The sequence below is a fragment of the Salmo salar genome, chromosome ssa17 (assembly GCF_905237065.1).
Source record: "Salmo salar chromosome ssa17, Ssal_v3.1, whole genome shotgun sequence".
Classification (NCBI taxonomy): domain Eukaryota; kingdom Metazoa; phylum Chordata; class Actinopteri; order Salmoniformes; family Salmonidae; genus Salmo; species Salmo salar.
This window is the reverse complement of record NC_059458.1, coordinates 10,054,523-10,070,165: the sequence shown is the minus strand read 5'-3', so window position 1 is coordinate 10,070,165 and position 15,643 is coordinate 10,054,523. Positions and strand designations below refer to the sequence as shown.

Here is a 15,643-nt window from a genome sequence, read left to right as displayed (position 1 = left end):
GGAATTTTTACTAGGATTAAATGTCAGGAATTGTGAAACTGAGTTTAAATGTATTTGGCTAAGGTGTATGTAAACTTCTAACTTCAACTGTATATGCATTGAGCTTGTCTGATGCTTTAAGTTTACAGTTTGATGAAATGCCTCAAGACGGCGCCAGATCTAGATAACCACAAGACAAAAACCTTAACCTGACCCAACTATTCTCTTCCCACCCCGTTGGCTTTTGCAGATTCTGGAGAGAGAAGTGCATTGTGCATCTGGGCGCATGGTCAATCCAATGTCTGCATTGGCCATGCAGCATTTACAGCGATATGGCCTCAGCAGAAGTCAGGGCACTCATATTTCTTGCGGAGCAGTGCAGAGCTGTTATCAAGGAAGTGAGTTTGTATTTATACAGGATGTACCGCCCCCACCTACCGTCAACCAATCATGTCAAAGCGGAGCTATACAGAGCCCTCCGCATTTTTACAAAATTTGGAAGGCGCATGGCGATGCGGTACGGAGCTCTTTTTGGCCTTCGCATGCCTCTGGACGCTCCACGATTGCATCACACCCAGTCTATATGGAGCCTCCGACCACATAAGTCCCTGACGATGAGAAAACATGATGCTGCCACCACCATGCTTCACAGTAGGGATGGTGTTCTTTGGGTGATGTGCTATGTTGGGTTTGTGCCAAACGTAACACTTTGCATTTAGGCTGAAAAGTTTCATTATTGTTTCATCAGACCACAAAACTTTTTGCCACATGGCTACATAGTCTCCCGAGTGTCCCTCAAATGGGACTCCAGGTGGGTTTCCTTCTTGTCACCCTACCTTACATGCCAGATGTGTGGAGATCCTGGGATATACAGTGCATTCGAAAGTATTCAGACCCCTTGACTTTTTCCACATTTTGTTACGTTACAGCCTTATTCTAATATTGATTAAATAGTTTTCTCCCCTCATCAATCTATACACAATACCCCATAATGACAAAGCAAAAGCAAGATTTTTGACAAATGTGCACATTTATAAAAAAAATATATATATATATATAATAAAATCACATTTACATAAGTATTCAGACCCTTTACTCAGTAATTTGTTGAACCATCTTTGGCAGCGATTACAGCCTAGAGTATTATTGGGTAGGACGCTGCAAGCGTGGTACGCCTGTATTTGGGGAGTTTCTCCCATTCTTCTCTGCAGATCCTTTCAAGCTCTGTCAGGTTGGAAGGGGAGCGTCACTGCACAGCTATTTTCAGGTCTCTCCAGAGATGTTCAATTGGGTTCAAGACCGGGCTCTGGCTGGGCCACTCAAGGACATTCAGAGACTTGTCCCGAAGCCACTCCTGTGTTGTCTTGACTGTGGGCTTAGGGTCATTGTCCTATGTGAAGGTGAACCTTCACCCCAGTCTGAGGTCCTGAGCGCTCTGGAGCAGGTTTTCATCAATGATCTCTCTGTACTTTCCTCCATTCATTTTTCCCTCGATCCTGACTAGTGTCCCAGTCCCTGCCGCTGAAAAACCTCTCCACAGCATGATGCTGACACCACCATGCTTCACCGTAGGGATGGTGCCAGGTGTCCTCCAGATGTGACACTTGGCATTCAGGCCAAAGAGTTCAGTCTTGGCTTCATCAGACCAGAGAATGTTGTTTCTCATGGTCTGAGAGTCTTTAGGTGCTTTTTGGCTAACTCCAAAAGGCCTGTCATGTGCCTTTTACTGAGGAGTGGCTTCCATCTGGCCACTCTACTATAAAGGCCTGATTTGTGCTGCAGAGATGGTTGTCCTTCTGGAAGGTTCTCCCATCTCCACAGAGGAACTCTGGAGCTCTGTCAGAGTACCATCGGGTTCTTGTTCTCCTCCCTGACCAAGGCCCTTCTCCCCCGATTGCTCAGTTTGGCCGGACGGCCAGCTCTAGGAAGAGTCTTGGTGGTTCCAAACTTCTTCTATTTAAGAATGGAGGCCACTGTGTTCTTGGTGACCTTCAACGTTGCAGACATTTTGGTACCCTTCCCCAGATCTGTGCCTCGACACAATCCTGTCTCGGAGCTCTACGGACAATTCCTTCGACCTCATGGCTTGATTTTTGCTCTGACATGCACTGTCAACTGTGGGACCTTATATCATGTCCAATCAATTGAATTTACCACAAGTGGACTCCAATCAATTTGTAGAAACATCTCAATGATGGTAATGGAAACAGGATGCACCTGAGCTCAATTTTAGCAAAGGGTCTGAACACTTATGTAAATAAGGGAAGGTATTTAAAAAATATATATATGTACATTTGCAAACATTTCTAAAAACCTGTTTTCGCTTTGTCATTATGGGGTATTGTGTGTAGATTGATGAGGAAAACCATTTATTTAATCAATTTTAGAATAAGGCTGTAACGTAACATAATGAGAGAAAAGTACAGGGGTCTGAATACTTTCCAAATGCACTGTAGTTGTCACATGCACACTTTGACCAGGCTTGGCTATAAAAGTGTGTGTAACTCTTTCAAAGTTGCTAATGGACTCTTGGTAGTCTCTCTGATCAGTCTCCTACTTGCTCTGTCATCCAGTTTGGCGCAAAGGCCATTGGAGGAAAAAGTACCCAATTGTCATACTTGAGTAAAAGTAAAGATTCCTTAATAGAAAATAACTCAAGTAAAATTGAGTCACCAAGGAAAATACTAGAGTATAAGTATAAAGTATTTGGTTTTAAATATACTTCAGTATCAAAAGTAAATCATTGCTAAAGTATACTTAAGTATCAAGAGTAAAAGAATTTCAAATGCCTAATATTAAGAAAACCAGACAGCACCCTTTTCTTGTTTTTTAAATGTACAGATAGCCAGGGGCACACTCCAACGCTTACAAATGAAGCATTTGTGTTTAGTGAGTCCGCCAGATCAGGGGCAATAGGGATGACCAGGGATGTTCTTTCATAAGTGCATGAATTGCACCATTTTTAACACGTACTTTCGAGTATCAGGGAAAATGTATGGAGTAAAAAGTACATTATTTTCTTTAGGAACGTAGTGAAGTAAAAGTTGTCAAAAATATAAATTGTAAATTACAGATACTCCAAAAACTACTTAAATAGTACTTTTAAAGTATTCTTACTTAAGTACTTTACACCACTGGGGACGGACTGATCTAAGCAGGGTCTTAGTGCTGCCATACAACTTACACCTCTTAATAATCGTCTTGACCGTGCTCCAGGGGATATGAATGGCCTTTGAAATATTTTTATACCCATCCCTTGATCTGCGCCTTTCCACTACTTTGTCCCAGAGTTCTTTTGAAAGCTCCTTCATGCTCATGGTTGAGTTTGCTTTGCAATTCACTACCCAGCAGAGGGAACCCACATGAACTGCTGAATGAGTCCTGAAATCATGTTAATCACTACAATTTAACAGATGAAGGCCAATTAACTTGGTGTATGATTTTGAAGGTGATTGGTTACACCTGAGCTAATTTAGGATTGCTATTACAAGGGGGTGGACACTTATCCAACCAAGCTATTTCATTTTTTGTTGTTGTTGATATAAATAAATACAAATCTGAATATTTGTTTCACTTGGAAGTTGTGGGGTAGGATGTATAGATCAATGGAATAATAAACTATTCCAAGCCATTTTAATTCCAGGCTATAAGGCAACAAAAGGTGACAATTTTGAAAGGGGGTGTAGATTTTCTACACTGTTTCTTTGATTCCTCATGTCTCACCATGTTTTCATCCCTTCTTTCTATCTTCCAACACTTGGAACGATGGCGCCGGAGCGTAGGGCTGCCGTCTTATCGGCTCCAGCCAACCATGCTATTTTGTTTGTTTTTTCGTGTTGTTCGTAACTTGTTTAGTACATAATGTTGATGCTACCGTCTCTTATGACCGAAAAGAGCTTCTGGACATCAGAACTGCGATTGCTCACCTCAAACTGGACGAAGAGTTTTTCGTCAATGAGTCGGACGGGAGGGATATACTACAGACACCCGACCAGGCCCAGAGCCCCGTGATTCGCTGGAGAAGGAAACTGAGATTTTGTGGAAAAAGATCAGGGTGCCTTGCGAGGATCAGGCGACAAGTGGCCAATCTGCCCTTGCGATCCGTATCGCTAGCTAATGTTCAATCGCTGGAAAATAAATGGGACGAGCTGAAAGCACGTATATCCTACCAACGGGACATTAAAAACTGTAATATCTTATGTTTCACCAAGTCGTGGCTGAACGACGACATTAAGAACATACAGCTGGCGTGTTATACACTCCATCAGCAGGACAGAACAGCAACCTCTGGTAAGACACGGGGCGGGGGCCTATGCATATATGTGAACAACAGCTGGTGCATGATATCTAAGGAAGTCTCGAGGTTTTGCTAACCTGAGGTAGTGTGGTCTACAGCTTATCATGAGATACTCTATCTACCTAGAGAGTTTTCAACTGTATTTTTCGTAGCTGTCTACATACGACCACAGACCGATACTGGCACTTAAACCGCGCTCAATGATCTGTATACAGCCATAAGCAAACAGGAAAACGCTCATCCAGAGACGGTGCTTCTAGTGGCTGGGGACTTTAATGCAGGGAAACTTAAATCAGTTTTACCTCATTTCTATCAGCATGTTAAATGAGCAACCAGAGGGGAAAAAATTATAGACCACCTTTACTCGACACACAGAGACGCGTACAAAGCTCTCCCTCACCCTCCATTTGGCAAATGTGACAATAATTCTATCCTCCTGATTCCTGCTTACAAGTAAAAATTTAAGCAGGAAGCACCAGTGACTCGGTCTATAAAAAAGTGGTCAGATGAAGCAGATGCTAAACTACAGGACTGCATTGCTTGCACAGACTGGAATATGTTCCGGGATTCTTCCGATGGCATTGAGGAGTACACCACATCAGTCACTGGCTTTATCAATAAGTGCATCGAGGATGTCGTCCCCACAGTGACCCCAACCAGAAGCCATGGATTACAGGCAACATTCGCACTGAGCTAAAGGGTAGAGCTGCCGCTTCAAGGAGCGGGACTCTAACCCGGAAGCTTATAAGAAATCCCGCTATGCCCTCTGACGAACCAAAGCATCAATACAGAACTAAGATCAAATCGTACTACTCCGGCTACTCCGGCTCCGACGCTCGTCGGATGTGGCAGGGCTTGCAAACTATTACAGACTACAAAGGGAAGCACAGCCGAGAGCTGCCCAGTGACACGAGCCTACCAGATGAGCTAAATAACTTCTATGCTCGCTTCGAGGCAAGTAACACTGAAACATGCATGAGAGCATCAGCTGTTCCGGACGACTGTGTGATCACGCTCTCTGCAGGGCCAGATGGATTACCAGGATGTGTACTGCGAGCATGCACTGACCAACTGGCAAGTGTCTTCACTATATATATTTACCAAAACAATATATGAGGGATTGGAAATCATGCAGACAATTACAATGATGGAAGCAACAATTTATCCGCAATATTAAAGCTGATCCACCCCTTAAAAAAAAATAGGAAAGAAAAAATCCTGAAAAAAGTGTCTTCACTGACATTTTCAACATCTCCCTGTCTGAGTCTGTAATACCAACATGTTTCAAGCAGACCACCATAGTCCCTGTTCTCAAGAACACAAAGGCAACCTGCCTAAATGACTACCGACCCGTAGCACTCACGTCCGTAGCCATGAAGTGCTTTGAAAGGCTGGTAATGGCTCACATCAACACTATTATCCCAGAAAACCTAGACCCACTCCAATTTGCATACCACCCAAACAGATCCATAGATGATGCAATCTCTATTGCACTCCACACTGCCCTTTTCCACCTGGACAAAAGGAACACTTATGTGAATGCTACTCATTGACTACAGCTCAGCGTTCAACACCATAGTACCCTCAAAGCTCATCACTAAGCTAAGGACCCTGGGACTAAACACCTCCCTCTGCAACTGGATTCTGGACTTCCTGACGTGCCGCCCCCAGGTGGTAAGGGTAGGTATCAACACATCCACCACGCTGATCCTCAACACGGGGCCCCCTCAGGTGTACGTGCTCAGCCCCCTCCTGTACTCCATGTTCATTCATGACTCCACGGCCAGGCACGACTCCAACACCATCATTAGGTTTGCTGATGACACAACAGTGTCATTGACAACGATGAGACAGCCTATAGGGAGGTGGTCAGAGACCTGACCATGTGGTGCCAGGGTAACAACCTCTCCCTCAACGTGATCAAGACAAAGGAGATGATTTGTAGACTACAGGAAAAGGAGGACTGAGCAAGCGCCCATTCTCATCGACAGGGCTGTAGTGGAGCAGGTTGAGAGCTTCAAGTTCCTTGGCGTCCACATCACCAACAAACTAACCTGGTCCAAGCACACCAAGACAGTCGTAAAGAGGGCACGACAAAACCTATTCCCCTTCAGGAGACTGAAATGATTTGGCATGGGTCCTCAGATCCTCAAAAGGTTTTACAACTGCACGATCGAAAGCATCCTGACGGGTTGCATCACTGCCTGGTATGGCAACTGCTCGGCCTCCGACCGCAAGGCACTACATAAGATAGTACGTACGGCCCAGTACATCACTGGGGCAAAGCTTCCTGCCATCCAGCACCTCTACACCAGGCGGTATCAGAGGAAGGCCCTAAAAATTGTCAGACTCCAGCCACCCTAGTCATAGATGTCCTCTCTGCTACCGCACGGCAAGCGGTACCGGAGCGCCAAGCTACTCTCTGTTATTATCTTTGCATTGTCACTTCAATAACTCTAACTACATGTACATATTACCTCAATTACCTCGACACCGGTGCCCCCGCACATTGACATTGACTCTGTCTTGACCCCCTGTATATAGCCCCACTATTGTTATTTACTGCTGCTCTTTAATTATTTGTTATTCTTATCTCTTACTTTTTTGGGGGGTATTTTCTTAAAACTGCATTGTTGGTTAATGGCTTGTAAGTAAGCATTTCACTGTAAGGTCTACGCCTGTTGTATTCGGCGAATGTGACAAATAACATTTTATTTCATATCAGAGCCTCTGGGGGCTTGGTGGATAAGTATGAGAAAGCACTGTCTGAGGAGATGGCCAAACTACAGTGGTTGTATGGTGGCGGTGACCTCACTGAGTTCCCCGATTTTAAGTTCCCTGGTGAGTCAATTGTGTGTTCATAAGTATCCGTCCTTTGTTTAATTTGGTAAGATTTGGTTGTAGTTTAAATGACATTTAAAAAGTCAAGTCAGTCTAGGCACACGTTCTACTATCCTTTGATCATCTGTGATGCACTTTATATCCAGAATGTGCATCTCAATTTGGGAGCATAGATTTCACAGTGTACAGTCTCTTTTTTTTCTCTTTTCAGGGCCCAAGTTAGATGATTGGTCTGCAAAACTATTTTCACTATCTGACCAATAACCATCTTTAATTAAAAAAAATATGTTTTAGTGTGGGTAGTCTTCTTCACTTCTTGTTTAAAAAGTAGTCATTGCATCAGAAATATAAAACGCATGATGTCAATTATTAGGCATAATTTTTCAATGATTAACGTTTTTGTAATTTGTAGGCCTAGTCCATTACATACACTTTTAAGTGTATATACATTTTATGTAATAGAAATGTATTTGTATTGCTAATAATAATTTGTAATCATAATTTAAGCATAAGGGGAAGGGTATCGGCCTCTAGGGGCGGGACAAGGCATGTTCGGAATTGCTTCTCCTCCCACATGTTGAATATTAATGAGAGAAAATCGTCTGCGAGCCTATACGTAGTGACGACACACGAAAACTGCGGGCCCGGATTGCAGCAGCCCCTTGTCACTGTGACGAAGATTGGCACTAAGGTAAGCTGTCACTCAAATTCCTCTTTTTTTTCGTCGCCCATCAATCTAACAATCGACGCAACATGCTTGAATGCAATGGCTCGCAATGGAATGAGCCAATGTGCACTTTGCAGAATGAACAGTGAGCCAAAAGACTGATCACACATAAAGGCAAGCTGTTGTGGCGAGAGAGAGAAAAAAAGATGTCCGCTTGTTTGGAAAAGGCGCATTGGAAATGGTGAATGAGAAGGCCGAGCGTGTGTTCACTAATCTACAGACTATTGGACATTCGAATGTTATTAGGAGAGATACCTAGTGATGACCGCAATGTAGATGGGATGTGTGCTGTTCACCAGTTTTATTTGTTCAACATTTGAAAGCACCAAAAATGATCTGATACATGTAGCCTGAGCCGCTATACGATCTTAAGACAGCGAGGGTAGGAGACATTGGTAATCCAATTGACACGAAATTGTATGCACTTTTTTGTTTGTTATGGAAACACATTTGATTTATTCCCTTATTTATTGTTGCAAATGGATACGGCTTGCTAAGGAGAGATTCATGGGCCTAGTGTCCCAGTTTAGGATGATGCTTGGTGAACATTACGAACTGTAGATGCACAACTACTACGTTGAAAAATGCTTTATTTAATCAAAATGTGCCCGGGAGTTAGGGCTACTGACCATACGACATACCCCCCCACCCTGCACGCGCGTGAATTGATAACTGCACTGTCTGAATTCCACTCTGATACACGCATACAGTGACCAAGCATTTACCACACTCCAAAAAAATATGAATCCTCCTACCCCAGAATGAAAGACCCTGTGTTGACATAGTACCCAGACTCTACGTTCTTCATTGCCTATGTATGTATCATGCAATGGTTATATCTAATCTATGACAACAACAAAAACCTCATCTAACCCCCATGTCTGATGCATGTGTCTGTAGGACTGGTAGCCAACACAGGTCTTGGACTGGAATGCCCGAGTATTGGCATCATTGGCAGAGACCATGATGGAAGCCCAGTCGGCGTCTCTAGATGAGTACCCGGAGGTGGATCAGGTAAGAGGTTGAAGATGAGGAGGAGGAGTGAAGTTTGAACGTTTTACAAAGTGGGTGGCCATATTCCAATGAATGAGCTGTGTGACGTTATATACCCCAAACTTAACCACAAATTCACTAGTAAATGAATAACTGTCTGAAGAAGGGTGTTCCTGTCCTGAATTCCCAATTTCAATGAGCTGCTGTGAAAAGTAATATTACACACTTTAAAAGTCTATCAACCCTCTGTGGACTCCATGGCCTCTCAGCAAACATGGCAGAGATCGCAGGGGGCTGAGACTAAGCACACATCTTCTGTCTCTCACACGAATGTGTATTTTAACACATTTGCCTTTCAATCAAAGTCGTTGTTGCGCCATCACATGGCAATCGCAAGGGCAAGGAGCATCAATATCCAGAGACCGTGAGTGGGGGAATGTTTTTCAAATACTGTAACAGCCACACATCTACAGTGTGCACGTAGGAGAGAGGCAATAATCATCATCATACATGTCTTTTTAATATATGCCATTTTAGCATACGCTTTTATCTATACAGAACAAAAATATAAACGCCACATGTAAAGTGTTGGTCCCATGTTTCATGAGCTGAAATAAAAGATCCCAGATATTTTCCATACGCACAAAAAGCTTATTTCTCTAATTGTGTGTACTAATTTGTTTACATCCCTGTTAGTGAGCATTTCTCTTTTGCCAAGATAATCCATCCACTTGACAGCTGTGGCATATCAAGAAGCTGATTAAACAGCATGATCATTACACAGGTGCACCTTGTGTTGGGGACAGTAAAAGGCCACTCTAAAATGTGCAGTTTTGTTACACAACACAATGCCAAAGATGTCTAAAGTTTTGAGGGGGTGAGCAATTGACATGTTGACTGCAGGAATGTCCACCAGAGCTGTTGCCAGAGAATTGAATGTTAAATTCTCTACCAATGTTGTTTTGTCATTACGTCCAACCGGCCTCACAACCGCAGACCACGTGTAACCACGCCAGCCCAGGACCTACACATCTGGCTTTTTCACCTGCTGGATCGTCTGAGACCAGACAACCGGACAGCTGATGAAAGAGACTGGTTTTCTGATCCACTCCCCTACCTTTTTTTTAATGGTATCTCTGACCAACAGATGCATATCTGTATTCCCAGTCAAGTGAAATCCATAGATTTATTTCAATTGACTGATTTCCTTACATGAACTCTGACTCAGTAAAATCTTTGAAATTGTTGCATGTTGCGTTTTATATTTTTGTTCAGTATAAAATGGCTTGCAGTCATGAGTGCATACATTTTTTACGTATGTTTTACGTATGGGTAGTCCCATTAATCAAACCCACTGTCCTGGCATTGCACGCACTATGCTCTAACAACTGTGCTACAGAGGACCACTTTAAAAACCAATGACTGTCAGACCTAGTGAAGAATTCGGCATAGTTGGAATGAGCCTGACCTGAGGCAGTGTAGGACAGGGTCGTGTTCACTAGAAACAAAATGGAAGAAACTGTTGAAACGGGGAAGGACTACAATGGATCATGAGTCATTTATAACTTGAGTGTATAAGTTACAGACGGTGTATTCATCAGGGTTCAATGTGAGTGATAAATGGCTACGGCGGTCTCTGCAAGCCGCTGAATTGAGACAGTGTTATGAGTGGAAAGAGACCAACCAATATCTCTCTCCTCTCCCTGGTGTGTGTGTACTCACGCCATTACCACCCAGAGGGGAGTCATCCACTGACTAACTTGACGGGATTTCACTCTCCTATCCCCTCCCTTCTCCTCCACTCTCCTTCTATTTTATCTGCCTTGTTTCCCGGTCTTGTCTTTACCATCCTTGTCTCTTCCCTGGGTAAAGGTCTTGGTGCAGATGCGTGTGGATGCGGAGGGGGATCCGGAGCAGAGTCTGACCGAGGGAAGCGAGGGGGGAGCGGGCAGCCCCTCTGCCATGCAGCCCCAGACGCCCATGGACACAGACAAGCAGGCCATCTACAGGTAGGCGAGTCATGGTACTCCTCCACTCCGTCCTCCTCATCAGAGTTGTTTTCTCTCTGTTTTCCACTTCTTTTCCTCCCCCTTCATTTTCCTTCCCTTGTCCTGTTTATGACTGTAAACTTGTGTGGATGTGCGAGCATCGGTGCACGACTGTGCGTTTTTGTACTTTCATTAACTGCGCCGACTGTAGCGTTAATCCTTGGCACTCGCGTGTGCATCGTAGGCACCCCCTGTTCCCTCTGCTGGCCCTACTCTTTGAGAAGTGTGAGCAGTCGACTCAGAGCTCAGACTGCGTCAGCTCTGCCAGCTTCAATGTGGACATTGAGAACTTTGTCCGCAGCCAGAAGAAAGAGGGCAAGGGCTTCTTCTGTGACGACCCAGACGTGGACAACCTGGTGAGGAACTCTGCACTACCAGGGTCTTGTTCATTTGGGCATGCAACTGAAAACATTTGAAAATGTTCTTCAACGGGAAAAATAGTTGTTTCTAATTGGATGTGCCCAGTTGGTCCTTTCCTGTTTCAGTCTGTTTTCTTCCTTTTGGTACCTAATGAACATGACCCAGCTCTTCCACGTCTGTCTCTGACGTTAAGAGATAATATCACGAAGTTCCACGGCTGTTGTGCCCTTCAACAAACCACTCTTGAATTGCCTCTTTACATCGAGCAATTGAAAGAGTATGTGTGATGGTAAATGTTTGATCAAAAAGACAGAAATAAATGTTGTGACCTATGTCTTTATTGGGAAGAACTGAAGAGACATGACTGACCAGCAAACTGATGTTGAATGACCTAATTGGTAATGGTTAAGCTTAACCCTTGGCTACGGTCAGGGTTAGAAGCATGCCTACCGATGGGACCGCTAATGACCTCACCTGACCTTTGACTCCTGACCCCAGATGGTGAAAGCCATCCAGGTGCTGCGTATCCACCTCCTGGAGCTGGAGAAAGTGAGCGACTTGTGTAAGGACTTCTGTAGCCGCTACATCGCCTGCCTGCGCACCAAGATGAACAGTGAGACCCTGCTGAGTGGAGGAGAAACTGACAGCCCTTGTTCCCCTGTCCAGATACAGGTACACACACAGGTTATACACACACATTTTCCCTTCATAGATTGTTTGTATCTTTCCCAGGGGGAACTTTGGTTATTGTATTGGGATTAAATGATAAGCACATAATAGTACAATTATACAAGATGAACACAAATGAATGTAAATGCAGTAAGGCTAGTTCTCTGTGTGTCGTCCCCCCCCAGACCTCCAGCCCACTCACAGGAACCCTCAGCCCTCAAGGCATTGTGATGTCAGCCTCGGCCCTGCAGCAAGGCAACGTTACCCTGACAACAGTCAATTCTGCTGGCCAAGTGTTAGCAGGTATGTCTCCATGGCATACCACCTCTACAGGTACCCTCTCCTCTCCATCTTACTGTGTCCCTGTTAAGACAACTACTTGCAATACTGGGTCATATTAGTTATGGCACACCGTAGCAAAACATTTTGCAACGGATAACGAAAACAATATTTTCTTATCAGGTTCAGGTAGTTCCTCCCTGTTTTAGTCAGTTTTCTTGAATCCGTGAATGTTGCCTCTTTTTCAGAGCTGATTTCAAAGTTTATTATGGTGAGGTACCAAAATGCCCTAACTTTTATTTGTTCGTGTGTGTGTGTTTGAGCAGGTGGTACAGTGTACCAGCCCATCACAGTAGTCACTCCTCAGGGACAGGTGGTGGGACAAGCTATCTCACCCCAGACAATACGCATCAACAACACACAGGTGAGGAATACACCGCACACGCAGACAGACGCACAGTCACACAAACTACAGCCGGTTCTGTGAATTGACTGTGTGTGTGTGTGTGTACAGCTCCAGTTGCAGCTCAATCAGGACCTAAGCAGTTTCTTCACCCAGGAGGACAGCTCATCCAAGAGCAACAAGAGGGGCGTCCTGCCCAAATCAGCCACCAACATCATGCGTACCTGGCTCTTCCAACACATAGGCGTGAGTGAAAAACACCTCGTACCAACCGTTCCTAAGATTAGAATAACCGTAATTTCCGGACTATTGAGCGCACCTGAATATAAGCCACACCCACTGAATTACATTATTTTTTTTTTTTACATAAATAAGCCGCACATGTCTATAAGCCGCAGGTGCCTACCGGTACATTGAAACAAATGAACTTTACACAGGCTTTAACGAAACACGGCTTGTAAAAAAATAAATAGACTTTAACGAAACACGGCTTGTAACAAAAAATAAAAAATTAGCAGTAAACAGTAGCCTACCAAGAAAGTCATTGCTCCAGACCAAGCTCCCGTGCAGCAGCTCTATTTCCTTTTCCAACAGCCAGATCAATCGCCTTCAACTTGAAAGCTGCATCATATGCATTTCTCCGTGTCTTTGTCATGATGAGGGTGATAAAATGACTACCGTAATCAGAATGATGGGAAGTTTGAGCGCGCTCGATTTAATCTAAACAGTAAACAAAAAAGTTGTTTGACCTTAACCCGTTCGGCAATTTCATTGGTCTAATGAAAGCTTCATGCCGCCAAAAAACTGAGCACATCACAGAATGTGTATTTTTTGTAATTAAATTTTTATTTTATTTTATTTATTTGAAAGCGGGAAAAATCCATATATTAGCCGCGTCATTGTTTAAGCCGCGAGGTTCAAAGCCTGGGAAAAAAGTAGCGGTTTATAGTCCGGAAATTACGGAACTTCAACTATAACTGAATGTATTGTAACCCAGAGAAAACCTCTGCTAGGTTATTCCAAGGGTGTCTGAGCATGCTTGTGTGCACGTGCATGCATTTGAGAGAGAATGATTGCCCCCGTCACGATGGCTCGTCACATGATGGCTCAGAGCGGCTGCATTGACAGAGACGGATGTGTTAGATCCTCATATGACTGGCCCATGGTCCGCTGGCTAAATGCTAATCATAGGTTAATCAGTGGACAGCCCACAGGCCCGATGGTGGACCTTACCAAACTGGTAGCTCACAGAGACCCTTTGTTCCCTGTGTGTGTGGGTGTCGGTGTGTGTTTTGTTGTGAGCATGTGTGTAAGAGACTGGTTAACAGCCAGATGTTAGAAAATAATAGCCCTCACAAAGACACACTTGAGATGAAGCGTCTTCACTACAGCTTGTTCCACTCTGCTTGCTCCCGAGCGGCCAATCCTGGCCCTCAAGCCTTTGTACATCCTAAAGTTGGATCTAAATACATCCGGGTTGGGACGAAAGCCCAACCTCCCAGTACCTCAGAATTTTTCCCCACATGGCCCACTAGCAATTTATACCGTTGTAATTAATGGTCCCTGTGGTGCCCACAAACGTTGCGTGATAGCAGGTCAAGTAACAGAGAAATTGGGTATAAAGGTATCCAGACTAGTGGCCAAGCTGCTCCGAACTCCTAATTCACATAGAAGCGACTTTACTTAATCAACATCCTGTGCTGTTCCAATACAAATTGACCTTTTAGTCTTACGTCATCCATCCACAGTCTCTCCCAGTACCTACTCAGCTTAATAGGGAGCTAATAGAACCCATTTGCTGTAATTGATTGTTTGTGTTCTTTACCCTTCTCTCTTTCTTTCTCTCTCAGCATCCCTATCCCACAGAGGACGAGAAGAAACAGCTTGCCATACAGACCAACCTGACCCTGCTGCAGGTCAACAACTGGTGAGGCAATCTTTCACACACATACCCACACACACGTTAAACCCAAGCGTAGAAATGTGGCCTCGGATGATTGGCTTAGCCCCTGTCCGTCTCTCCCTCTCCAGGTTCATTAATGCTAGGAGGCGGATCCTCCAGCCCATGATGGACAGCAGTGCTTCAGACGCGCCCAAGAGCAGGAAGAGGACTCCCCAGAGCCGGCCCACCCAGCGTTTCTGGCCCATGGCCAACAACATTGCCTCGGCCGGTGTAGGGCAAGAGGTGGCCATGGATGATGACGGTAAATGCCCAGAAAAACAAATAATATGGAAAGTCTGCAACTCTGATATGCTCCTGTTGTGATTTATTAAACCGCAAGTGAGAAATCACAGTAGGAACATATCAGAGTTCCGGACATGACTTTAAAAAAAAATCCCCAGTCCTTACTACAGGCTGGGATGAATGTCATGCTGTGGTTTTTCACACCTTGATATGACTTGATCTTGTCCTTAACATACCAGCCCATCTCTATTCCCACAATAACCCCAGTCAACTCTGACTATACACTGTCCAATTACGTACTGGTTAGTGGATGTGGCTGAAGCTTGATCTTTTTCCCCTGTGCCCTCAGTTACCATGGTGACGATGGGCATGAGTGTAGACGAGCTGCAGACGCTGACCTCAGACGGTGCAACACTGGCCATGCAGCAGGTGATGATGGGAGGACACAGCGAGGAGGAGGACGGCGAGAGCGAGGAGGAAGAAGAGGAAGAGGAGGAGGAGGAGGGGGGTGACATGGCCGGATTGGAGTGACATACCACTACAGCGGGATGTGACGTCACACCCTCATGCATGCCTGTGTTTGACTAAATTACTCAACACTCATCACAGTGTCCAAGACAACCCACACTAGGCCTTTAAGGTCCTTCTAGAAACAGAAAAAAAAAAATGCTATTTTTATATGTAAAATGTTTGGAATGAAGGCTGCTTTATTTTTTTCATTTGGCTTTTTTGCTTAGTGTTTTTATTTTGTTTAGTTTGTTTTTTTAAAGAATATTTATGTATGAACATTGAATGTCCAATATGGCTGACCTGCTTTTCAAGGTCTGTTGGATTTCTCTAATAATAAAATGTTCAAGAAAGA

At 44.3% G+C, this 15,643-nt stretch overlaps 1 protein-coding gene across 3 annotated transcripts; it reads left to right on the top strand.

The window, feature by feature from the left end:
- The first annotated feature begins 7,721 nt into the window (after positions 1 to 7,721).
- LOC106575085 (homeobox protein PKNOX1) lies at positions 7,722 to 15,643 on the top strand. Of its 3 annotated transcripts, none has more exons than XM_014151265.2 (11): positions 7,722 to 7,808; positions 8,745 to 8,858; positions 10,710 to 10,846; positions 11,070 to 11,241; positions 11,744 to 11,917; positions 12,100 to 12,217; positions 12,520 to 12,617; positions 12,708 to 12,842; positions 14,447 to 14,523; positions 14,628 to 14,800; positions 15,131 to 15,643. In XM_014151265.2, the coding sequence occupies exons 2-11, from the start codon at positions 8,808 to 8,810 to the stop codon at positions 15,310 to 15,312; spliced, it is 1,317 nt and encodes a 438-aa protein (XP_014006740.1). In that variant the 5' UTR covers positions 7,722 to 7,808; positions 8,745 to 8,807; the 3' UTR covers positions 15,313 to 15,643. The 3 variants fall into 3 exon arrangements, with proteins under 3 accessions (XP_014006740.1, XP_014006736.1, XP_014006737.1); XM_014151261.2 differs by having other exon boundaries at positions 12,100 to 12,247; XM_014151262.2 differs by lacking the exon at positions 7,722 to 7,808 and adding an exon at positions 7,847 to 8,025 and having other exon boundaries at positions 12,100 to 12,247.